Below are 25,958 nucleotides of genomic sequence, written 5' to 3'. Positions count from 1 at the left end.
CTGCTCACTTAAAATCTGAGCACAATTTTTTAAAAAGCAAATTGCCCAGTAAGACATGTTGGCTGAGGCTGGAAATGTTTATGAGCCGACTGCTGTGTCTGAGCTTCCTCTGCCCCCAGCGTCTGGAAGTGACAAGCTGTGGTGTGGCCTGCAGGCACCCTGGGGGGTGACGCTCAGACATAATGAAGATGCCCCCCAGCTGTCGGCCTGTTGCCTGGGCTGGCGGTCACTGCACTCCGACCCCGGCCTGGCTCGCCTCGGGCCCCTGCTCCCACCTGACAGCAGAGCGGGCTGGCTGGCCTGTCTTGAAGGCTCCAGCAGACCCAGAGGCGGGAGGGGGTCAGGCTGCCACAGCGTGTGTCCCTGTCCAAGGGCGACAGCAAAGGAGAAGGGCCATATGCAGGGGCCGTGGGGGCCTTGTGGGCGGGAAAACCAGATTTCAGGGTCCCCACCTGGCTCTGCCCCCACGTCACTTTCAATGAAAAGTGTGGGATGGTCCCTGTGCAGTGCACGGGATGCTTGGCTCCAAAGGGGCTTGTTAAATGCCGTCTCTTCCTGCCGGCCATGCTGGCAGATGCTTCTTCGTCAGGACGCCCTGCGCAGAGACGCCCCTGTCCCTCGAGTGGTCCCACTGCAGGGGCGCTCGGACTCATGGGCAAGGAGCAAAGTGCAGGCGTGCAAGGTCCCTGCTGCCGAGGGCGCTGCAGAAAACCCAGTGAGGACGGAGCAGGCTGGCCCCTTGGGTCAAGCACACAGTGAGGTGTGGGCCCAAGTCGCAACCCACAAAACTGAAGCAACACAACAGAAATATTAAACAGCCGGAGGATGTAGACGCTTCTATTCCAGAGGTTTGCATGTGACGGACGTTAACGAGAATGTCCCTACTGCTTCTCGAGCTGGTGGTGGGTGCAGGGCTGGGAAGTGGGAGCGCCTTGGGGTGCCCGAAAGGAAAGAGGTGACCAGAAGCCAGGACACAGGAGCCAGAACTTGGCAAGAGAGAGACCACAGCAACATCCTGAAACATGGGGCAATTAAGCAGCACACTTCCAAATGCACCCTGGGCCCAGAGGACATCGCGCAGGAAACAAACGTGCAGGGACTGAAGAAGATGAAAGTGCCATGGGATGCACTGGGCGGGGCCGAGAGGGGCAGGGACAGACCTGGGTGATCGTGTTAGAGAAGAGGGGCCTCGCGTCAGGGGTCTAAGCTCCACCTTGAGAAACTGGAGAAAGGAGAGCAAAGTGAACCCAATGCACGTGGAAGGGGAGACACTGACGAGCTGAGCAGGAAAAACAAAATGCAAAGGAGGAAAACGAGAGACAGAACTAATGAAATTAAAGGCTGCCCTTTGAAAAACCGCAACACAATCGGTCAACCTCTAGCAAAACTGACAGAGATAAAAAGAGGAAAGATAAAGTTACTAGTATCAGAAATGAAACAGATCCTGAAGCTATTAATAAAACAATAAGAAAATACCACAAAAAACCCTTTATGCTCATAAATTTGACAGCTTAGAAGAACTGGGCAACTCCTTGAAACCACAAGATATCAAAATGCAGTCAAGGTGAAACAGACAACCTGAGTAGGCCTATAACCACTACAGAAATTGAATTTGTAATTAAAAAGGCTCCTCAAAAAGAAACTTCCAGTCCCAGACGGTTTCACTCGAGAATCGTATCAGACATTTAAACAGAATTAATATCAATTTTATACGATCCCAGAAAACAGAAGAGGAAGTAGTCAGGCCCCGCCCCCTCAGTGTTAACCTGATACCCAGACAGTCAGTGCACACACACAAAGAAGGAACGTAAATGCAAAATCCTCCACAAACATCAGCCAGTTTAATCCAGTAACACATGAAGAGGACACCACAGTGTGACTAATCGGATCTGTCCTTACATAAGGCGGGCTCGATGCTAGAGTCCATCAGTGTGACCCACCTCACCAACAGGCTAGAGGAGAAAGGTCCCACGGTCCAATCAACTGACACAGAAAAAGCATTCGACAAATTCAACATCTATTCACGATGAAGCTCACGGCAAACCAGGCACAGAATACAGGCAGACACGGAGCCGAGAGGACAGTGGTCCTTACTGGTGGTCAGACACACAGACCCTGACAGAACAGAGACCCTGGGGAGAGCCCCGTGCTAACACGCCCAGATCACCTTTAACCCAAGTGCAAAAGCAGGCGGCAGGAGGGTAACCTTCTGCACAGAGGCAGCTGGAGCAGTCGGATATCCCCGACTTCAGACACACCTCACGCAAAACTTAACTCCAAATGAATCATGCACTTAAAGTAAAACATAAACTATAAAAATTAAAACAGAAAAAATTCAGGACTAGGCAAATAATTCTTAGACGTGACACCAAAAGCACAACCCGTAAGATAAGATGGAAAGCTGGGCCCGCACGAAATCACAAATCACAAATCACAGCGCTCGCTCGAAAGGAGCAAAGGCCTGCAGGCCGTGGGTCTGCCTGAGGACTGGAGCGTATGTCTCGCTCTCCCTCCTGGAAGGAAGGTCAGGTCCACAGGCCTGTCTTGTTCACGGCTGTCGCCCACACCTGGCCCGGGGCTGCACACAGCAGGCCAGCAAGAGCTCTCCTTCCCAGCACCTGCCACGGCTGCGACGGCCCCTTAGTGGCTGTGGTTTTCTCGTCTGTCCACCACGGCTTTCACGAGGGCAGGCCCAGGTAACCTGACTGAGGTCACCTGGGGCCACGGTGGGGAGGCTGCAGGCAGGACTCCCCAACACCCAGGCCTGCTCTGCGCTCCCGCATGGGCTTTGCTGAGACGCTCCCTGGGCCCAGATGGAAGCTGGGAGCTGCGAGGCCCAGGGCTGGTGGGCTGATTGGTGGCTGTTTTCACAGCGGCATGAAAATTTCATGTTCACATCTGTGAGCGACAGGCACCTAATTGGAGCGCTCCAGGCGGCCCTGCTTTCCGTGGCGTTCTCCACGGCCTGGGAAGCAAGGGGCTGGGAGGGCGGGAGCCCTGGGGAAGGGCGCGCAGGGCCACTTGAAGGTCTCCTAGCCGAGGCCCTCCGCCAGCAGTCACCACTGAGGCCCGCCCTGTGTGGGGCACAGTGAGAGCTCAGCACACCTGCCCGCAGCCACCTGCCTGCTGCCCTCATGCCCGCCAGTCCTTCTGGGCTAAGTGAAGCCATTCTCACACTCAAATGCTACGTGCCCACTGCCATCTTCTGAGGTCAGAAGACCTCGCTCCTGACACCTAGAGGCTGTGTGACTCCGGACACACAGACAAACCTCTCTGGGTCCTGCCTGTAAACTGGGCGTGGCTGAGAAGAAAAGACAGGTCCAGGGACATGTGCACAGTGGTGACCTGCTTCGGTCCGGTCTGCAAGGCCCGGGGCTGCCAGGCTAAGGCCGTCCCGCCAGCCCCCACAGCCCCGCTCCAGGCCTCCCCCAGACCAGCTGGTCCCTGGGGACACCTGCTCCCGGAGCCAAGTGAAGGGTGTGAGCAAACCAAAGCACACCTGTCTTCAAAAGAGCATCTGGTTCTCAAGCCATGAATCTGACGCTTCCAGGCGCTCTCATGATCACAGGCTGATGGGGACAGGGGCTTGGCCATGTCCGTCAGGAATCGGCCTTGAATTTCCGCACTGGAGAAAGCCCGCGAGTCTGCATTGGGGCTATACAGTCACACAGGTACTTACACTCACACTCACTCACTCTCTCACACACACTGAGGGCCTCCAGCTGTCTACTGGACGGGGCTGCAGACACAGGTGAAACTGCACGCCCCTGGCTGCCTGTGCTCTGCAGGGACAGAGGTGCTCTGGGCCTGCGGGGACCCCTTCAGGCAGCCACTGAGACGTACTTTCAAGCTCTCGCCTCAGTTTCAATGGCTCCTAAGGTCTGATGACCCTGTCCCAGCCCCACGTAGGCCACCGGGCCCTCTGCTGAGCATGCCAACTCATCCTGGCCACTGTCAAAGCTTGGTCCCCTCCTTCGATGCTTCCCCATCCATCGTGGCCAGGCTGGCTGTGGCTCCCCCAAAGCCTTTCCTGACGCTGCCCTCAGCTGCATCCCCACGGCACTTTGCACACCCTCACCTCCTGTCCAGGACCGGTGTCCCTCAGGGCAGGTGACAGAGGTGAGGCCATTCTTCTCTACGCCCCTGTGCTCAGCACAGGCCGACCCACAGGAGGCCTGAGACGCACCACACGCGTGAGCAGGGTGGCAAGTGGGTCAGGACAACTTGCACAGAATGCTGAGAACGCTGTCCCGGCATGAAGTTCCCAGAACAGAAGCAAAAAGCATGTCCAGCACGGGGAGAATAGCTCGCCCAATTATTCCTGATTAATTGTACTGAGAAAAAACGTCCAAATATGGCGTGTTCTAATTATACCGGAGTTATTAGAATTCACCGACCCCAGCTAGGGGTGACCTTTTCCGAGTGATTGGTGGGGAGGGCGAGGCCAGGCACCCCAACAGTTGCAGATCAATCTCAAACCCACAATTATTATTATTATTCTATTTATACAGCGCTCCATCCTTCCTACGGGTGCTCCATTTCAGATCCACACGCAGCTGTTCCCACAGCCTCACGAGGCAGGGAGAGGAGGGCGCATGTGGGGCAGCGAGGACACGTGGGTCATCCCAGCAAGCCCCGCCCATCACAGGTGGGCACCCAAGGCCAACCATTCACCCAGCGGCAGGGCCGGGCCCAGTCCAGTGTCTCCATTCCCGGCCCAGGCCTGCGGGCAGAGAAAGGTCAAGAGTGACACCAGCACTCTGGCAGGCTGGGCCAGCATTCACTGCGGTGACAAGGAGTGACAGAACACTCAGGAGGCTCTGCCCCTTCTGTCCCGCCCAGACAAGCCGCCCGCCTGGAGTGATGGGAGCTGCGCGGGGCGAAGCCACTGTCCGGAGAGCGAAGAGGTCGGGACGGCGGCCACTGAGTCCAAAGACTGCGCCCATCCTGCTGCGGCCTGTCCGCTGTGTGGCCACGGACACGTCACCGCACCACTCTGAGCCAGCGCTTCCTCAGTGTAAATGAGAACATGGTGCCTATGTCCCCACTTCAGGTGACAACACACGTCAAAATGCTCTGCAGGCTTCTAGTCACGATGGAGGAACGGGGACAGGTTTACCTGCCCATCTGAAATAACATGAGGCACAGTCTATGAAACAGGAACCAGGTCCCAGGACACAAGGGAATGAAGGGCCATGGGCCGCAAAGGGGAACAAGCCTTATGAAGGCCCCACTGGCCCCTATGGGAGACTTCCTGGGCAGAGTGAGCAGGACAGAGTACAGGGATGGGGGGCACACACAGAGAGGGGACTGAGCAGAGGGTCCCCACCTACTTGGCAGAGCACTGACCAGCGTATGAGTGTGAGAAACCACGTGAGACCAGGAAGGGACACCCATGAGCATCAGAGCAACACCAGCACAGTGACGCTCACACAGTGGGAAACAGTCCCTGGCTCCCACAGCCACACCGGACACCCACAAAGGCATGGGACATGAGCGGAGCACCAGAAAGGGTCTCACCTTAATGCCAGCCAAATCAGCCTGCAGCTGAACCGAGACCTGAAAGCATCACACTGTCCCCAAGTAATTAACCACACCTCTGAACAAAGCTCCATAACAGTCTCAGGGAAACAAAAATACCCAGCCCCCAACAAGGGGAAATTCACGATGTGTGGCACCCAGCAGAGATGACAGGCATGCCCCAAACCAGGAAAATCAGTAGCTGAAACCGATCCAGACCTGATACTGACATTAGAATTAGCTGATGACATTAAATCGGTTACTACAATTTTATTCCACATGTTAAAAGAGTTACAGGTGAAAACTAAAATGCATGAGGTGAAGTGTCCTGGAGCGGGGGGATTAACGGCACATTGGACACTGGGGGAAAATGATCAGTGAACTTGGAGACAGAGCACAGAAGCCATTCAACATGAAAGAGAGAGAAAAGGGCAAAAAGCAAAGAGAAGCTCGTCAGCGAGGTGTGGCCTGTCCATGCAGTGGGAGCCCAGCCTTGACCGTCACACCCTGGGTCACCCAAACTTAGAGCGTGACTCACTTCTAATAAAAAACACGGCAGAGTGCTGGGCTGTCACTGCTAAGTTTTGTTACAGCGGACTGTGGCGTCTGTCTCGTGCTGTCTGGGTCCCAGAGCCCTGAGGAAGCGAGCTGCCGCTCTGAGTGCCCCCTGCCAGGGACGGAAGGGCGTCCAGACGACGGCCCGCAAGGAGCTGGAAGCTGCCAGTAACTACCCAGTGGGCTCGGGAGCCGGTCCTCCCCCGAAGGACACTTGACGTGGCTGCAGCCTGTGACAGACCCTGATAAGAGGACCCACATTCCAAACTTCCTGAAACCGTGGGCGACTAACCCTGGGGACAGCTTGTTCTTCAGTGATAGCTAACCAATACAGGTGGGCAGCAAAAATACCTGAAAAAATAATGGGTAACACATTTGAAAGGTGACGAAAGCTGTCAATTGGCAGCATCAAGAAGTTCAAGGGGCCCCAAGCACCAAATGTCTACATGGAAAAGAACAAAGGTCTGAAATCGACACCTTAAGAAACTAAAATAAAAAGGGCAAATTAGACCCAAAGTAAGCAGAAGAAAGGAAATAAAGATCAAAGCAGAAATCGGTGAAATAGAAAACAGAAAAGCAATAGAAAAAATAAATAAAACCCAAAGTGTTTTCTTTAGAAGGTTAATAAAATGTTTGTAACCCCCGGCCAGACTGATCAGGAAAGAATGAGAGAAGACAAATCACGAGTGTCAGGAATGGCAGCGGCGACAGCAGTACAAACTACGGATGTTGAAAGGACAATGAGGGAACATTATGAACAACTTTATGCCAATAAATTTGACAACTTAGACAAAACAGACAAATTCTTTGAAAGACACAAATCACCAAAGCTCGCCACAAAAGAAAGGGATAACCTGCCAAGAGTCCTATCTATTAAAGAAATTAAATTTGTAGTGAAAACCTTCTCACAAAGAAATCTCCAAGGCTAGATAGATGGCACTGCTGACGAATTCTATCAAACATTTAAGGAAGAAATAATACCAACCCTATATAAACCCTTTTAAAAAAGGGAAGACGAGGAAGGCTTTCCAACTCACTCCGAGACCAGCATGACTGTGATACCACAATCACACAATGGCGTTACAAGGAAATAAACCAAAAGCTACCAATAAGCCTTGGAATACAGATGTAAAAATTCTAAACAAAATGGCACGTTACTTATGTGCAGTGCAATAGCGTATCAGAGGGTAACTCATCACGACCACGTGGAGCCCAGCCCAAGAATGTGAGGTGGTTTGCTCCCAGAAAAACAAAGTAATTCAGCAGATTAACAAAAAAGATAAACCATGTGACTGTCTGAGTAGACGCAGACAAAGCACCTGAGCAAACACAACAGGTGCTCCTGAAAACACCCGGGCGTGTGGGGTGAGGACATTCGTGACCCGGCGAGGCGCATACGTGAGTAACCACGACTAACACCACGCCGGGCGGCTTGGGAACAAATGCTTCTCGCTCAGTCTGAAACAAGACAGGTACTGGTTCTCACCACTTCTGTCCAGCACTGTTCTGGAGGTCCAGCCAGGAAACAAGGGAAGAAAAAGAAAGCATCCAGTTTGGCAGGTAGAAGCACAACTGTCTTTCCTGACAGCACGGTCTGTAGAAAATCCAACAGAACAGTAAGAAGCTACTAGAACTAATACATGGGTGAGCAAGATGATAAAATAAAGATCAATATACAAAAACAAACTCTTTGTATATAACTAACAACAAAAAGAGATTAAAAGTAAAAAAAAACACACAAAAAACACAATACCTTTTATAATAGCATCAAAACACGAAATACCTAGGGCTAAAGCTGACAAGGAACGTGAGACACCTGTGCCCAGGAAACTAGAGGAAGTGCCGATGTGAAGAGGACACGTAACCCTAACCACCCCAGCAGGTTCAGGGTAGTGGACACACTGAGTCTAAAATTCATACGGAAATGCAGCTCTGAGGAGGCACAAAACCGGGGCTCACCCTGTGCCCTGGGCTGTGGGCCCTGCCCAACATGCCCCACACTTGTGCCCAACTCCAGGCATGCAGTCCTGGCTGGAGACAGCCCCCTTCTCCACGCCGGGCCACTCACGCTCCTCTGCAAGCCTGCCACTCCTCTGTGCTCCCGTGAGGCTTGGGCGACACTGCCCCAGTTTCCACACCGGGCTGCAGTGTTTCCAGCAGCAGCAGCAGCATAAACCCACAGCATAGCCACCCAGCAGCAGAGGGTTCTTAAACACATGGTCTTACTTCATCCACAGCAACCTGGGCGGGCCAGCGGGCACTGCCCTGCTTGGACCCACACTGCTGCCCTCCGCCAGCACCGCTGGACACTGACTCCAAGCCCCGACTAGATCCAGGGTACAGACACAGCTGGGAGTGGACAATCCAGGGGACAGCAGGCCAGCCGGGGAGGGTCACTGGCTGGGGAGCCAGGGGGGCCCGGCGTGTGTGCAGAGTGGTCTGGGTCGCGGTCATGCACACGTCTGCAGCCGATGGGCAGTTCTGGCTGGGGACGCTCCCATGAGCCCCGCACTTCACGGGCGGCAGGTGTGACGTGACTGGCAGTCTGGGTGCCTGCCAGTCCTTGATGCTGTTGCAGTGCTTCCAGTGCATGTGGCTGGCTCTGGGTTAAAAATACCGTGACTGCTGTGGGCTTCCAGAAAGTTCCATCTCCGCAGTCACACTGATGTGAAGAGGGGCCACACGTGGCAGAAGCAGGCCCGACAGCTGGAGCTGTTCCTGCGTCTGAGCAAAATGGACAGAAGGGCTTGCAGGCGACTGTTGTGGGAACGGGGACTGTGGCTCGTGTCAGTGCTGACACACCCGGAAGACGTCCACCCCAACTTCTCGGTATGCGGTGACGCCGTGACCACGGGAGAGGAAAGCAGTGTCAGCCCGTGTGACAGCAGCCCGTGCTCCCCGGAATGTCCAGGCCAGCGGCTTTGACAGTGGCACCATTTCTGTCTACCATGTTTCCCCAAAAATAAGACCGAGCCAGACCATCAGCTCTAATGCGTCTTTTGGAGCAAAAATTAATATAAGACCCGGTCTTATTTTACTATAAGTTAAATCTTATAGTAAAATCTTGTAGTAAAATAAGACTGGGTCTAACATAACATAACAACATAACATAACATAACATAACACAACACAACACAACACAACACAACACAACACAACACATCACATCACAAACATAACATAACATAACATAACATAACATAACATAACATAACATAACATAACATAACATAACATAACTAACATAACATAACTAACATAACATAACATAACATAACATAACATAACATAACATAACACCCGGTTTTATATTAATTTTTGCTCCAAAAGACGCATTAGATCTGATGGTCCGGCTCGGTTGTATTTTCGGGGACACACGGTAGTTCTCGGCTGACCATCAGGTGGGGGAGGAAGCAGACGAGGAAGCTGGGCCTTGCGGCCTCACTCCTCTGAGGAGGGCTCCGGAGCAAGGAGGGAGGGTGCTAGGAGGTTCGGGGTCTCAGGATGCGAAGCTGGTGTGCACTCAGGCACACCTGCGGAACCTGCTAGGAGCAGAGCCAGGCCCGAGGACAGCCCTGGCCCCCCCAGTCGCAATCCTGCCGCCATCTCTGTCACGACAACGCCATTCACCCTGTGGTGCCCATATCACCTGCAATGGCCTTGCTTTTCCTTTGGCAGGGCTGGAAATCTGACCATGAAAGGGTGTTTTCTTTCTTCTTTTTTAATTAGAGCTCAGTAAGATCACCGAGCTCTGAGTTTATGGCTTTGTACATCTTGTGTTTTTGACACTAATTACTCACAAAGGCTTTTAAAGCTGCATTTCAACTCTGCAACTGCCACGCCGGTAATTAAGCAGGAGGGAGGCAGCTCTCACACGCGCGGCCCTTCCACCAGTGCCCGGCTCCCGTGTGTCCTGGGGCTCTGGCCGGGTGGCCTGAGGTGGATCCGCCCAGGACCCCAACCCTCAGCCACCCGCTGTCCCCTCAGGCTGCGTCACAGGCTCTGGATGGTGGGGAGGGAACTAGAAGTGGACACCTCAGCCACGAATCCTGACTGCACTGGGGTGCGTGTCCCCAGACCACTGCCTCTGGGCCACCTGCCCAGGGCGACCTCCCAGTCCTAGGTCTGCCCTCCCCACCCTCCCCTGCCCTGATGCTTTCTGCAGAGAGGGGTCAGACTCAGGCCCCTGGAGGGCAGGCCAGGCTGTGTGAGTGTGAAATCCGACTGGGGGATGACGTGTTCGAACCCGGAGCTGGGGGCTCCAGAGAGCTCACCGGCAGCTGTGCAGAGGTGGCCCCAGGTAACACAGTCCCGGCCTCCGTGTCTGTGGCCTGTAGCGCCGGAAGTCCTGGGGGGCCTCCGACGGGAGCAGGGCAGGGGCACCGTCAGGACGGCACAGGAATCTAACCACAGTGCCAGAGCCTCTGTACAGGGTCTGCAGACCTGCGGTTGCCCACACCCTCAGGCCGGCCGCTCGCTGAACCTGCAGGACGGGGCTTCCTAATGGGCAATAAGCCAACCACACAGGCCAGCAGAGCCACCCTGCACAGCGGGGCTGCGCCTGGAGGTCCCTCATGCCCGCCCTGAGGGCTATGCCACCAGTGGGCAGCTATTCTGAGCTGGCTGCACGGGGGGCTTCCTGCAATCCAATCAGTTAGTCATGCGTTAATGTTCTTTACTGCAATTCTATGTTAAGATGCCGTTAGGACACCTCCCAGTTCCCACTGGGCTTCCCTTCCTGACATGAATTAGTCAGAAGCCAAGATGGTGATGGGGACTCTGGCTCCAGGCTTGTTTCGGAAGTGGCAGGTTTTGCCAGCAGGGGCCTTCCTGGAGAGAAGGCGAGAGCCTGCTTTGGGAAGAAGCCAAACGTGGGGACGGCTGAGCCGTCTCCCACCAGCGGAGCCAGGGCTGCACCAGATGAGCTTGGGCTGCAGCCGATTGTCGTGACGTGCAAACCTCCCTCCAGTCTCTGCACTGCTGCCTGTTCCAGCCACCACCGTCCGCCGGCCACAGTGGCGAGAGGTGCTCAGGAAGCCTGACCAGAGTCCTGCCAGGGGATCGGGCACGCGCACCCCACAGCAGAGACGCGCTGTGACAGCAGGACCTGCAGCTGGAATATTCATGCAAATCAGTGTAATTTCACCGGGACTGAAAAGGAAACTTAAAAAGCCGGTAATTTTGGAACTTCTGCATGCATCTCACTTGGCTGGAGTGGCTGAACCCCGCCCATGCTGCCCTGCTCAAGTCTGCACCGCGTCCGGGCTCTGCCCAGCCCGCCAGGCCCCAGGAGGAATTCTGCAGACCCTCCATGACCTGCGGGGTGACAGGCTCACACTTGGCCCCTGTACTTTGGCTGGACGTCGAGACAGAGCCTGGTAGGAGACCCAGTGGGCACCCAACAGGCAAACCCCAGAGAGCCTTCACAAGGCCTGGCAAGCGGCAGGCAGGGAGCTGAAGGGGGGGCTGGCGGGGAAGGTGCCCCCAGGATGCATACACAGGACCTTCTCGCTAAGCAGGCACAACACCTCCCCTAACACTGACTTTTCCCCTGAGGCAGAAGGAGGGGCCGCATGCCCACTCTGCCTTCATTTTGGGGCTCTGGTCCACACACTGTGGGTTCCGGGCTCCAACAGAGTCCGCCTCTCCATGCTGTGGCCAGATAACTGCCCCGCAGGCTGCTGTCAGGATGCCTGGCCGCGAGCTGTGAGTGGGCAGGGAGCCAGGACCACTGTCACCTCTACTCTGAGCCCGTGTGACAGCATGACGGGGGAAGGGAGGGACCGCAGTGACACCCAGGGCCGTCTTGCACACCCTGAGCACAGGGCATTGCCCAGGCCGGGGGGGAGGGGCTGCCTGCAGGGAGAGCTCCGCCATGACCCGCCGTGGCCAACCCGCTGTGGCCGCCTCGCTGGATGCTACCCACTGCCTGGGCACAGCACACTGGGCCCGGGGGTCGGGAGGCCCCACTATCTATTCCCAGCCCGTCTGTAGCTTTCCTGATGCCGACGCAGGGACGTGCGCTCTAAAGTACTACTTGATCCCACACAGGCTGTGCACAGAATACTAATGCAGGACAGGCTGATGGCTGTGACCTTGGCCAGTTAGACAGCCCTGGCCAACTCCTTCAACTGTCCTGACGGTCAGGCGTCAACAAACCAAAAAATAATGGCCTGGAACCCAACTGAGCCCGTTTAACTCTGGCTCATGGAAAGGAGCGTGCCAACCAGAAGACGGGCAGCTCGGCCTCTACCAAGAAAAGAATCCTGTAGGTTCCACACCCTCCAGGTCCAGGGAGAGGCCGCCATTACCTCGGGCAGAGGTGTGCAGAGCTGCACTCTCCCCACGGGCCAGGAGGAGCCCTAAATTGGCACCGAGTGCAGCCCACGACCACAGAGATGGGCCAACGTGCTCGGCCCCTCGCAAGAGTGACAGGGAGTCGGGGAGCCCTCCTCCGTGGCTAACCTTGGAGACTTGTCCAAGGCAGCAGTGCCTGGAACTGTGGAGCCAAACAGATCCTACGCTGTGGAGCAGGGAACAGACGAAGGCGGGCGGGGGGTGACACGTCCTCTGCAGACAGGCGGGCGCGACCGCCGCAATGCCAGGCCCGTGCTCGGCTGCCCTTTGCCCCAGGGGCGCCATCCTTTAATTGGGCAGCCCCGGATGTCGCTGGGCAACAGGCCGAGCCTCTCAGCTGCCCCTCCCTCCAGCTCCCCAAAGACTCGCTATGTTTCAGGCAAGTTGGGAGCACAGCCCGGGTGGGGTGCGGTGTGCCCTCTCGGGACGGCGTCTCACCGCCAAGGTGAATGACACCAAAGCCACAGGGTGTACCCACACCCAAGGGTGCCAACCAAACAAGAGTTACTCATACCCAAGGCGTCCTCAAACTGAAGGGCTGCTCAGAACCCAGGGGTGATCTGGACCAACAGAGGGTTGAGGGCATGAGGAGGACGTAGGACCGGAGTGACGGCCTACACCTGGGGGCCGGCAAACCTGCGGGAAGGCCACGTGCTCCGGGCCCTCCAGAGGAGACGCTGTGTGTCCAACAGACCTGGGCAGAGTGGCCCCGCTCTCCGTGCAGCCAGGGACCACCGAGCACACACATGCGCCCGCCTGCCCCAAGTGCCACCCTCAGACCATCAAGCGAAAGGGAGGAAGGGCTTCGTTCTTGGCAAAACTACCCCGACTGACGCAATCTGCGTGCGCACAGTGTGATGTGCATGTCCCGTCCCGGCAGCTGCTCGGGCGCTGTGGAGCGCCTCGTGTTCAGGCCCGTTTCATGGGCTTGAATGATATCACGGGATTTTCTCCATCCTGCAAAGGAGATTTCACGTCCTGCTGATAGCTCTGCATTTTCATTGACAATATTCATTTAAAAAAGAAATCTCAAAACACATTCTGCAGTCGATTTGTTCCTTGGCCCCAAGAATGGAATACAAATCATCTCCTCACATCCGGCAGGTGTCTTTCTGTGATTTAATTTCAGAAATGATTCTTTAAAGGGCTCGAATGTTCCTATCTGTCCTGGCAAAGGGAAATTACTCTTCTCTTTGGGGTGTTTGAAGGCCACGGATCTTTCCCCCTTCAGCCTGGCCTGTTTCGATGAGTAAGCACCAGGTTTCCTTGGGGACATGTCTGAGCAAGCTGGACCTGCAGGGGCCGGCTGCTCAGGGCAGCAGAGTGGGCCGTTCAGGACGATTCAGAGCCCAACTCTGTCCCAGTGACGAGCAGGACACCTCTCGTTGTCATCTGTGCAGAATCCAGGCGCACAGCTTCTAAGCGGGTCTCCTGCACTCAGCGCCCCTGCAGCCGTGAGCACCCACCCTCCCAGAAGAGGAGGACCGCACCGCTGCAGAGTCTTCCCAGCCACAGAGCCGGCAGCTCACCTCCCTCAGAACCGCAGCTTCTCTGCCGATGGCAGTGGACAGCAGGGGTGACGTCTGATCCCTTCTCATGCCTGGCGCCCACAACAGGACACATACCCGGTAAATGTCCAACAAATTAACCCATGAGCTCTTCCAGTGCCCGTGCCTGACGACTCAGCCAGCACACCTGTCCCCACCCTCACTGGGACCTGCTTCGTCCTCTGTGCCAGCAGCCGGGCTCTGGGTCCAGAGTGACACCTGCCCCAGGCAGGGGGCAGCCTGCGGTCTCTGTGACTTGTGCTTTCCCCTCCCCCCAGGTAGTAGTTTCTCTCCCACGTGCCAGGCCCCGGCAGCCTGGCCAGACCCACGCTCGGTCAGTGCAGGCTGCTGCCAGCAGTGGGTCTCTAACCAACCACGGGGGCCTGCTTGGGAGCAGCCGCTCGTCATGAACAGGGAAGGGGGACGCTGGCACGGGTGAGATGAGGCTGGGGGACCCCAGGAGCATGACAGAGGGGCTCCTATGGGCCGGCCCCATGCTGGATGCCCTTCATACAACCGTGCGACTGTGACAACCACGTGGCCACACGGCTGTTATCGTCCTGCTCTCCCTCCTCGCACGACTCATGCCCGCTATGGCCCAGCCAGGGTCGAGGGTCAGGGTCCTGAACAACACATACAATGGCAGGCGGACAGCCCCTGGCCAGCCAGCCCAGAGACAGGACCCCGTCTGCCCGGTGATGGACGGAACTGAGTGAGCGCTCGGCACATTGGCTGGAGCCTGAGGACCTTCGGCAGACTTGGGAGTAGAAGCCAGAGATCGAGTTGAGGCAGCGAGGCCATTTGGGCGGGTGCAGAGGCAGAGCTGGGGGCAGACAGGGACGCCGGCCTGAGGCAGTGTGGGACCCAGAAGGGGCCTGAGCAGAGGCTGCGTCACAAGACCTGCTCTGGAAGACCCCCCAGCAGTGTGTGCAGGGTGACCGCGAGGCTGCACTTTGCCCGCCTGCTGGGCTGTGAGCTGACACCCAGTCCTGTGGTGAGACGGCGCCTGGGGCTGGCCCTGGGCTGTGGGCATCACCGTCCACTGGACAGGGAGGGCCCAAGTCAGCCGGCTCCAAGCACCCAGGCCCACCCTGAATTATGTGGGCCACCCCAGCACCTTGCACAGGTGGTGCTGAGAGCCATCATTCAAGTGAGGTCCAGGTGACATTACGTGATTTAAAAGTTAATTAAACTGCATGTATGAAGTGTAAGAGCCCCAGGTGTTTATTTCCAAAGCACATTTGGAAGGAAAAAGGGGAAGTCTAATGAAAAGCTTGTGAGCAGGTAACCATGTCGCTCTGTCACCTGTGACAGGCAGGTTCCTGGCCTGCCACCGACTCCCCCCACCAGTGAGCGACCCTGGGCCCCTCCGTGTGAGGCTCTGAGCCCACTGGCAGGAGGGGCCATGAGTACCCAGGGTCCGCGGGGTGCACTGCCTGGCCCCCCACCCCCCAGGACACCCTGTACCAGCGCTTGCTCATCCAGGATGGCGGCTCCTGTGCCGGTCTTTTCCCAACAGGCACGGAAGGGACGGAAACAGGCCAACGACAAAGACAAACCAGCTCCTGCCTCACGGCTCATGTGGTGGCGCCAAAGGCAGACACCAAATCTTTCAGGTTTGGAGGCGTAATGTGATCCCGCAGCACAGCTCTGTCATCTGTGTCCCTCGCTGTCCCCAACCGGTGGGCACAGCTCTGTCATCTGTGTCCCTCGCTGTCCCTGACCAGTGAGCACAGCTCTGTATTGCACAAACATGCGCTCTAACCCCAGTCTCCTCCAGGCGTGCTCGTGTGCCTCTCTAAAGGGTGGAGCAGGCCATGCCCATCTGCCACCCATGCCCCTGCCTCACTGTGGGCTGGGCACAAGTATAGACAAGTCCTGGACCCTTGGCTCGAGCTGCTGGCCCACAACTGCAGGGAGAGAGGATGCAACTCAAGACCGAGGACCTGGCCTTGCTCTGGGGCCGCGCTGGGCCTGCCTGTCTGAGGACACTTGGGGCCTGGTCAGAGGTGCAGGTAGACATCGTTCCCCAGACTAGGCTTTCCAGCCCCTGTTTCCCATCCAGTCAGTCGGAAATGCAGGCGGTGCCGGGACCTCTGGCCCGGGGTCAGAGGAAGGCTCTGGGGCCGGGCTGCTACCTGCCCAGGGCCGGGATGTGTCACGGAGCCCGTGCCCAAGCAGGGGCAGGCTGCCTACAGAGCCCAAACTTTCTCCCCCACATACGTTAATTACGACAGAGTAAACAACAGTGTTTTGAAAAACCCATGTTTCTATGTGATTGCTTTTTTTTTTAATAGGTTGGTTTAACATTTGAAATTTGATTTAATTTCAATTCGATTTTCCTCAGCACGGGGTCGGGCTGAGTGTGGGGTCATCGTTACCGGGGCACCCGTCAGGAACGGTGGGGATGCCGGAGTACACACTGCTCGCCGGGTGCCACAGTGAGTGTGCTGGCAACACTTTCCTGGGAGTGGGAGGGAGTGGCGGCCGCAGGGACCTGGCCCCAGTTTCCTCTCTAGGCTTCTGGGGGAGGAGGCAGAGTGCAGGGAGCGCAGCTGCAGCCCAGTCAGACCCGGCAGCTCCGGAGCTGACCATGGGCGCTGCCCTCAGGGGAGCTGGCTCAGCGGCCTGCTGGCTTACAGCACCTCTGCATGGCTCTGCGTGCTGAGCCCTAAGTTTCTGAGAACTCACCACCAGCCGGCAAGGTGAGATTCAGATGAGAGGGCCCAGGTGTCCCTCTGCGAGGGGACACACGGGACTAGCGAAGCTGCCAGGGGTCTGCGCGGGGACGAAAGGTGAAAGTGTGGCCTCCAATTCCCCTGGGAAGATGACCCTTCTCTGAGCCTCTGCCCCTCGTGTGAACAGGGTCAGTGTCTACCTCAAAGCCCAGTGAGAGGACAAAGTGAGCAGCCACTCAAAGGGCCGAGTGCCCTGCCGGCCAGAAGGCCCACTGCTTTCCCCACAGCTCGACTGTCCCTGGGACACAGGCCAGTGCCACGGACAGAAAAGCCATACCCTACACCCGAGCCGTCCTAAAGGCGTTCCGTACTTCCCGGTCCTAGGCCTTTGCGTGTGCTGGGTCCTCTACCTATGTACCCTGTCTCCCATCCTATCCATCTATCTACCCACCTGTCTGTCCATCCACCTGTCCTTCCACCCACCTATCCACCTGTCTGCCCATCTACCCAATATTTGCTGAGTACCTACTATGTGTCAGGCACTGTTCTAGGTGCTAAGAACACAACTGGAAATAAATTAGACAATGTTACTGCTCTTGGAGTGTGTATGTGTTCTAATGGAACAGACAAAATACATGCAATACAATGTCAAAATGTTAAGTGGGGGAGGGCCTGCAAGGAGACAGTGGTTCTCTTCTAGAGGACGGCCATGAAAGGCCTGTCCACAGGGTGACCTTTGAGCAGAGCCCTGAATGAGGCGAGAGAATGAGCCATGTGACCCTCGGGGACCCAGGAAATGGGAGAGGCAGGCCCTGGGTCCTGAGGCAGTGCATGTGTGCTGAGTCGGGGCGCCAGGGGCTGACGTGCCTTGCCTGGAGCGCGGGGCGGGACGTGTGTGTGTGGGGGGGGCTGGGTGCGCCTGGGTTTGCGAGCGCCCTACGGGGCCCACCTGAGACCAGGCAGGGCTGCTTGGACTCACTCTGCCCCCTCACCAGCTGCAGTGCCCTGCACACGCCACAGCACAGGGGCTCCGAATGTGGCGAGACCCGAGCACAGGTTTTGCTCATGAAGGAAAGCACACAGCAGATGCTGCCTCCATGTGCCCTGCAGCCCATGGCAGACACGCACTGACCACCGGATCTCCTGCTGAGCTCCAGCTCTTGCCTGGCCGGGTGCTCCACCAGCAGCGGACGGTTGTCCCCACCCCACACTGCCACAGGACGCGCCCACATCCCTGCCACAAAGACCGCAGCCTACAGATGCAGTCAGTCCCCTGCTGCTCCTGTGCCAGCCTCCCTGCCTGTCCAGATGGGGACCACCGGGTGTGGGGGCTGCAGGCAGCTGTGGGGCTGAGCTGGGCACGGGGCCGGCCCTCCCCAGCCGAGCCCAGCGAGGGGCTCCACGTGTGTGAACCTGTGCTTGCTCAGCTCAGGAGACTGGGGCAAGGACTCAGCAGACTGCAGACCTCAGCCAAAGGCTCCTGCAGGGCTGCTGAGGAACGCAGGGGCCGGGGGTCCGCCCTCCCATGCTGATCCTACCGCCCCCAGGACGCAGCGAACTGGAGGGGCCGCCTCTATCCCCAAGGCCTCCCACACCTCACAGAGCCTAAAGGACGGCCAAGCCGGGCACCCCACAGTGCCGACGGGTACCTGGAGCTCCCCACGAGCAGGGCCTCTCAACCTTGGCACCATGGACATTTGCCCCCCATCGCTCTCTGTGAGGGGCCGTCCTGGGCATTGTAGGACCTTGAGCAGGATCCCCGACTTCACCCACCCCAACTGTGACACCTGAAAACATGGCAGACACTGCCAAGTGTCCCCTGGAGGCAGAATCACTCCAGCTGAGAACCAGCGCCCAGAGGCGGCAAAGCTTGGGACACGGCGTTCCCTCAGGCCTTGAGTGCGGGAACCCCAGCCCCGCAGCCCCCAGCGCCTGGCCTCGTCCTGACTTTGCCTCGCACCGGCCTTTCTACCGTCAGGTGCCTCACCTGCGGGGTAAAATGAGTAACGCCGCCTTTGCAGGCTTTGCTAGGAGTAAACACGCTCACCCATGGCAGTTTTCCAAGTGGCGATGCCTGTGTGACACTGTGCCTGCCAGGTCTAGTATTTACTTAATATTTTTGTTTAAACCAACTCTCGTCATTAATTTAAATAAACTCAGCTTAAAAGGCAGCTTTGTATCAGCACTAGAACATAAAAACAAACGCCATGCTCTATAAACAGAGTGACTATGAAGATGAATTCAACAGAAACAAGGCAGCGGCACTGAGCCTCAGGCCCGCTTGCTACCAGCGGCAGGGGACCAGCGGTGCCGGACGCCAGGGCCACACCACGCCCGTGTCCGAGGTCCTGGATGCAGGGCTCCACAAAGCCCCTTCCTGTCCCTCGCACTGGAGCCGGCCTCCCAGGACAGAGACCAGAGCCCCAGCCCCTCCCCGGGCTCCCGCTCTGTGGCGCCCTGTGTGCGGGCACCAGGGCCATGCAGGCCTCAGGATGCCCGCCCGCTCCATCCCCACGCTCCCTCTGGTCTCCTCGGAAAAACTGCTCACTATTATTTACCACAGCAGCGTGTGGGGGAGAGGACAGGCGGATGGCGTGTCTATGACGCCGCGGGAGGAACTGGACACCTGAGGGGGGCTTCAGTATTAACACCATCACCTCGGTGAGGAATCGGCCTCCTGGTAACCAGAAGCTGCGCGCACAGCTCCCCGAGGGAGGCCTTCCACAAACCTTGATGGGAACTAATTAAGTCTGCACAGTCAATCACACTGCCACCCCCGCCGGCCGTGAGGCGGGGGCCAGAGCTCTCGTGCTGCGCCAGCTCCCACCTGCACCCACCGGCCTGGCCACGGCTTCCGCTCGGGTGCCAGCACACCTCCCAGGGGGCCCTGGAGGCAGAGTGGGAGGCCCCCAGGCCCATGCAGAACCAGAGCATGAAGGGAGCGGGACGCCCCCACGTGGCTACGGGTCTCTGGGGGAAGGAGGAGAAAGGACCGGCTCTTTGATCCTCATAATCCAGCAGTCTGCAGTGTGGGCTGAGCGTGGTTTCCTTAGAAACAAAAGGGGTGCTGAGTCGGTCTCACCATCAGCATAACCCTGGCGGGGGGGCTGGGCATTGGCGGAGGAAGGGAGAGCATCTCGAGACACACCTGCCAACTGCTCAATCAAAGAGAGGCCTGGGCAGGCTGGGGGCAGGCGAGGGGGCGGCAGGCCGGCTGGAGCGCCCGTGAGCAAACCCGGCCAAGTGGCCTGCCTCCCGCCAGGGCCACTGGGGGCCCAGGGCGCCTGCAGCTGGTGGGGCAGCTCCTGGGCTGGGGGCTCTGCAGGGCGTGTGGGACCTGGGCCACCAAGGAGAACCTGAGTTCCCTCTTCCCCCACAGGGCAGCTAGGCAACTACAGCTGGTGTCAGCTCCTTAGTTGCAGTGACCCAGACCCCTGCCTGGGGAAGGTCCCTTCTTTCTGCCCCAGTCGCAGATCATGAATGAGCAGGTCCCCAGCCACCCCTGCAGCGGGGGTCCTTCCTGTCTCCCTCCCCCCACCCGCTGAGCTCCAGCTTGGAGTTACAGGCACCAACTGCTTTCCTCAAACATAAATCTAGGACTCCTGCCAGAAACTGTGACCAGATTACCCTTACGTTATGAACAAAAAAACAATGGACAAAATATATACAACATCTGTTTACAGACATCCGACAAGTGGCAGCAGTGACCCCTGAGCAAGGAGACGAATGAGGTGAGCCGGTGAACATTCCAGGCTGTGGAGCAGGGAGCCATGTCTTGCCGTCTTGCTGCGTCGAGCAGGGGGCTCTGGACTCAGGCTACGGAGGCTGGACGCCAAAGGCCGAGTCCTGCAGAGGATGCAGCTGAACAGGGAAGGGCTCTCCAATCTGGAGAAAGGTCCCTTTGAACAGGAAGCTCCAAGTGGACAGGGTGCAACTCCACGCACCTGACAAAGAGGGAGCTACCAGGCAATACCCCGAAGCTCCCACGGGCTGGGGGACACATGAGCTCTACCAGCCAGAGAGGAGTTTTTAGTGAGCACCCAGGACATTTGCTGGAGACCCCTGAAGGGTTATGTCTTAGTAGTAGGGTTTAATTAGCTCTAGAATAAAAGCAAATCTAGACAAGCCCTCACAAAGCTTAAACGCAACCCTTAGAAGGACCCAACTGACCACAGTAACTTCACTGTTGCCGGAAAGAAGCCTGACACTGCTCAAAGGAAGACACACGTCATCATATCTCTGATATCTACCATACAATAAAAAAATCACTGAGCACGCAAAAACAGAAAATGTGACCTACAACCAAGAGAAAAAAATGAGCCAATCAGAGTAGATCCAGAAATGATGGAATTAACAGACCAGAACTTTAAAAGAAAAATTATAAATATGCTCAAAGATTTCAAAGAAAATATGAACACAATGAAGAGTATAATAGTTGGCTTCCAAGACCTCCCTGAATGATCCGACCTCCTGGGATTTACACCCGTGTGCAGCCTCCTTCCACGTTGTACGTGTGACCACTAGGAGATGGCAGAAGTAACAGTGGTTACTTCCAAGCTGAGGTTATAAACGACAATGAAGCTCCCACCTGGCCTGGCTCGCTCAACACTCACTCTGGGGGAATGTAGCTGCCCTGCTGAGGCCATGAGCAGTTGCATGGAGAGGGCCACATGGGAGAAGTGAGCCTCCTGCCGGCAGCCTCAGCAGCGAGTCTGAGAGCAGGCCCTGTGGGCCTCACCCAGCCTTTGAAGGACCAGTGTCTGGTCAGCAGCCTAACTGCATCCTCCCGAGAGACCCTGAGCCAGAACCACCCCGCTGAACTGCTCCGAGACCCCTGCCTCTCAGAACTGTGTGAGGTAACACACGCTTCTTGTTTTAGGATGCTAAGTTTGAGTAATGTGTCATGTAGCAACAGATAACTAAAATGAAGGAGAAAACTAAGATATAAACAAAGGACTAAGAACCTTTTAGACATGAAAAATACAGTATCTGAAATGAAAAAGTCACTGGATGAGATTAAGCAGATTAGATACTGCAGACGAAAAGGTCAGTGAACTTAAAGACACAGTACCAGAGACTATCCAAACTAAAGAACAGAAAAAAGACACAGACACACACAGACACACACACACACACACACACACACGAACAGAGCAGCAGGGAGTGACCAACAGGATAATGCCAAGTGATTTTAAATATGTGTAACTGCAGCCCCAGAAAAGAGGAGAGGGGTACAGAAACAATATCTAAAGAAGTGATAGCCCGAATTTCCCAAATTTGATTAACTATAAACCCATAAATCCAAGAAGCTCAGTGAACCACAGCAGCCCCAGAGAAGAGAACTGTGGACAAAGGGTGCAGGACAGGGGCTGGCCCGCGGCCCCTCTGAGTCCCGCGGCCCCGAGCCCTGCCTGCAGCCTGGGCTGGGCTCTGGGAGAGCCACGAGGTGCCGCGTCCTCAGCGACGACTCTCCGTCAGGCCAGGCTGCCTGCCCCACCCCTCCTACCACAGAACACGCCCTGGCCTGACCCCTCACACCCCCACCTCATCTGTGGGGACAACGTGTGGACAGCGGCACAGGGACAGGAAGTGGAGCCCAGGGTGGGGGAGGCCACGGCACCTCTAGGCCAGGCTCTCCCGGGAAACAGAAACCAGCCTCTGCCTACCTGTGGGGTCTCCGGCCCAGCTTGCTGACCTATAAGGTGGGGTAACAGGAGCTGCCCCACTGCATTACAGTGCGTTTGATTAGGATTATTTACCGTAATTTAGGACACCCTAAAGCTCCCTGCAGACCTACGGCATCGAGCTTGAAAGTGGCCATGCCCTTGAACTAGGAATCTAATCGGGTTAAACTAATAATCTACTAGGCACTTACTCTACAGATAGAATCCGAGATGCAGAGAGAATTCACGTGAATACATGAGCATCGTAATGCTGTTTTACAATAGTAAATAAACAAATAAGCAAATAAAAAGAGAGGCACCAGTTAAATGCCCAACAAGGAAGCATGTTAAACAAACTGTGGCACAGCCACAAAACAGCACATTGTGCAACCATTAAACACCATCACTGTGAAGAGCATTTAATTCAGTGTGAAATGCCCATGACACAGTGTTCAATGTATGAAGCAGGAAATAAAACTATATATTATGGCCCCACTTAGCAGGAACATGTACATGAACCTGGAAGGCCAGGCCGAGGACAATGACGGGATGTTAACGGAGCAGGTGGCGTCACTGGTGACGGGACTGTGACACTTTAAGTTTTATTCTGTGCATCCAGTGCACTTGGATAGACTTCCCACAACTGCACTCAGGACGAGGAAGCCACAGATCCTGTTAACCCCCATTTGGTCGCCAGGCCAGTGTGGCTGGCGGCCAGGAAGGCGATGGGCGCCCAGGCTCGGACGGAGTCCTCAGCCTCGGGCGCCAGCACTCCCCCCATGTGCCGCCCTCCCGTCCCCACTGTGAAGTTCTGGAGGACGGTTTGCGCTGCAGCTCGGGGGCCATGGCCCTGCCCCTGCCAGCCTTCCCACAGACCACGCCCCCCCCTCCAGATCCCTCAGGCTCAGCCCCCCACCCCCCCGCCTTGCCCACGGGCCAGCACAGGCCCCTGCTGGAACGAAGCCAGCTCTTCCCACTGCACCATGCTGTCTGCCGCCGTGAGGCCCACTGACCGCTGCACGGAGCTGCGTCACTTCCTTGGGAAGAAGCTGTCATCTAGTCCAACCCAGCTCCATCCTTCAGTACTGCCCAGAAGTCATCAACCTCTTGAACGCCTCCAGTGACTGGGAACGCAGCACTCACTATACCACGTCAGCCAGTTCTTTATCCATCTTCATCTATTTTCATCCCGAGGTTGGCAAGTCTTTCCGTGTGCTGAGCCGAGGGCTGTGTCCTGGGCCCCAGAGCTGTCCAGACCCACCTCCATGTCTCCCAAGCCACACAGCCCCTCGTCCACGGAAGGGCCAGCACACTGGGAAGCCGCAGCTCTTTCTGGCGCCCTCCCCCATACACATGAGCCCTGGCCTGTCCCTCTTGTCCCCAGGGGCAAGCGTGTCCATGCAGAGGGGCTGGGAGCCATGACACTCTGCTGGCGACTCAGACTTCCTGAGTCACTGCGCTCCCAGCGCCTGCTCAACCTCCCCTCCCTCCCACTAGCTGAAGAAATGAGAGAGGTTTGGAAGTCATCATGCATTCAAAGCAACTGCATTTGAAATGCAGGGGACCCACAAAAGTCAAATTCAAATTGACGTATCTGTCTGGATCCTGTTGTTACAGCAGGAGACTGGAACGCTCGACAACCGGCTTCTTCTGCGGGCAGCTTGCCTGGGCGCAGGGGCTTGGCAAGCAGAAAGCGCCTCAGTCTGCCCCCTGGGCTCCCAGGGACCCTGTCAGCCCTGCACTCTCTTGCAGAGCTGCTCCTGGACACACAGGTTTGTTTCCATCCTCCTTCAGCTGGGCCTGGAGCTGACCACACAGCCCACAAGGACAGTGCAGAGAAGGGACGAGGCTGGCTCGCCTGTGGCCCTGGCAGTAGCCCATCACCTGGTGGACCTGTGGTCCCCTGAGGCTCGCCGCTGCCCTGGCGGTCTGTGGTTCAGATCTGCCGTCGGAGCGGAGGCCAGGGACTGCTGGCAGTTTTATCCACTTATTGGTCTGTGGGGAACTAGATGGCTGCATCACAAATGACTCATTATTGGTGCTTCTTCTAGAAGGAGCAGCATTTCTGAAGGCCCACAGAGCTGAGTCTGGTGGGAGCTGTCCAAGTCAACAGAAGCCCCCTTTCCCGGGAAGCACCCAGCAACTCACTGGCGGGGGCCTGGAGGCCACACCCTCACTTTGCACTTCAGCTCAGCACCAGGCAGGGGGACAGCTCGCGGCCCTGGTTCCCCAGCTGGGCGAGGCTCCCTGGGTACAAGACGTCTCCTCCGGCCGAGCAGAAGAGGACATGCTACAACTTGGTCACACGAGGAGGCTGACACGAAGGGCCAGGCTCACACAGAAAAGTCTGAGTGCTCTAATGGCCAGTATTTCTTCTGCTTTGAAAACAAAAGAAACCAAAGCCAAACACCCTTTCTCTGATACTCAGACAGCTCAGAAACAGACCCTGTGACTCTGAGTTTCAGCAACTGATCCAAACGCCTGGACACTGTGTGAAGCAACTGGAAAGTCACCCCCCCAACCTCTGCCTCCTGGTCCACGGAACGAAGGGGTGAGAGCAGAGGACATGTCTCAGCACCCTGGAATCAATCATTCTACAAAAGCCGAGACTAAACCATGGTGGGCGGGGAAGGTACAACAGCCTGTGGCCTGACTGGACTTCCAGGTCCTGACGTGCTGGGCTCGGGCTGGGTGCCTGCTGGACACTCAGGCTCCAAGGACAGCGCACACATGGGCCACGCGCCTCACACCTGCCGGCTACGCACAGCCAGCCACCTCCCTGCACTGAATCGCCGGCTGCTCACAACCACCTTTGGGAGAGATGAGGGCTGGGGGCTCAGTGGCTTGGCCAACAAGAGGCAGCACTGGGATTTAAACCCAGGGTTGACCTCATCCCGCTGGCCGGTCTCCACCCAGGGTGGGGCCAGGGGCCCCCAGGGGAGAGCCAAGGACGTGTTGTCCCTCAGCTGCCCGGACCTGTGTGCAGGGAGGGGCAGGCTGAGGAGTGTCCACCCCGCTCGCCTACCTGCCGCACGTCGGCAGCTGTGCTCGGGAGCCCAGACCGCACGCATCAGACATGGCGGCCAGCACGCCAGCCCAGGCGAGGCCCGGAAGTCGCCTGCTCGACATTCCTTGGGTCTGTGCTTGCATCTCACATGCCTGCCTCCCAGCCCAATCACGTCATTCCAATTCCCAAGTGTCGCCAGATCCCAAAGCACACCAGACAGCGAGTGGCCTGTGTCGGCTAAAGCAGCCTGAGGGTGGCTGACCAGCAGAGGTGGGAGCTGAGTCGGACGTGGATGACAGGGCTTTAGGCAATGGTGGCGACAGCAGAGACAGCGCCCAGGGCCAGGCTGCTGGGACAGGAGGTCCTCACTCATGGACAAAACTAGTCTGGGGACGCTCGTGCCTGTGGGAGCCCGTCCCTCATGCCGCCTTCTCCCAACTTTGGGTCATCTCAGCTTTAGAGTCAGGGGCTAATGAGCGTGCGGACAACTGCGTGGGGAACTGCCGGCATGAACAGTCGGAAGACGCACGTGGACGGCAGGCAGACTCCTCCCACCACCCAAACGCCCTCAAGCTGTGAACCCAACGCAAGGGCCTCAGAACCGACATGGGGTAGAGGCCCACAGCGGCGC

General features: G+C 56.9%; 1 protein-coding gene across 6 annotated transcripts in view; it reads right to left on the bottom strand.

Moving 5' to 3' along the window:
• MAD1L1 (mitotic arrest deficient 1 like 1) overlaps positions 1 to 25,958 on the bottom strand; it is a 283,750-nt gene that overhangs the window by 3,316 nt on the left and 254,476 nt on the right. For 5 of the 6 annotated variants that reach the window (XM_088798795.1, XM_088798796.1, XM_088798797.1 and 2 more), the window contains one exon: positions 7,562 to 7,669. The exons of the other annotated variant lie outside the window; for it this stretch is intronic. In XM_088798795.1, the coding sequence (XP_088654921.1) occupies positions 7,562 to 7,669 (108 nt within the window). The remainder of the gene's footprint in view (positions 1 to 7,561; positions 7,670 to 25,958) is intronic. 6 annotated transcript variants of the gene reach the window in all.

This window comes from Rhinolophus sinicus, chromosome 5 (genome assembly GCF_057876585.1).
Source record: "Rhinolophus sinicus isolate RSI-liver-muscle chromosome 5, RSI-T2T, whole genome shotgun sequence".
Classification (NCBI taxonomy): Eukaryota; Metazoa; Chordata; class Mammalia; order Chiroptera; family Rhinolophidae; genus Rhinolophus; species Rhinolophus sinicus.
The sequence above is the reverse complement of the archived record's forward strand: the minus strand, read 5'-3'. Positions and strand labels throughout refer to the sequence as shown.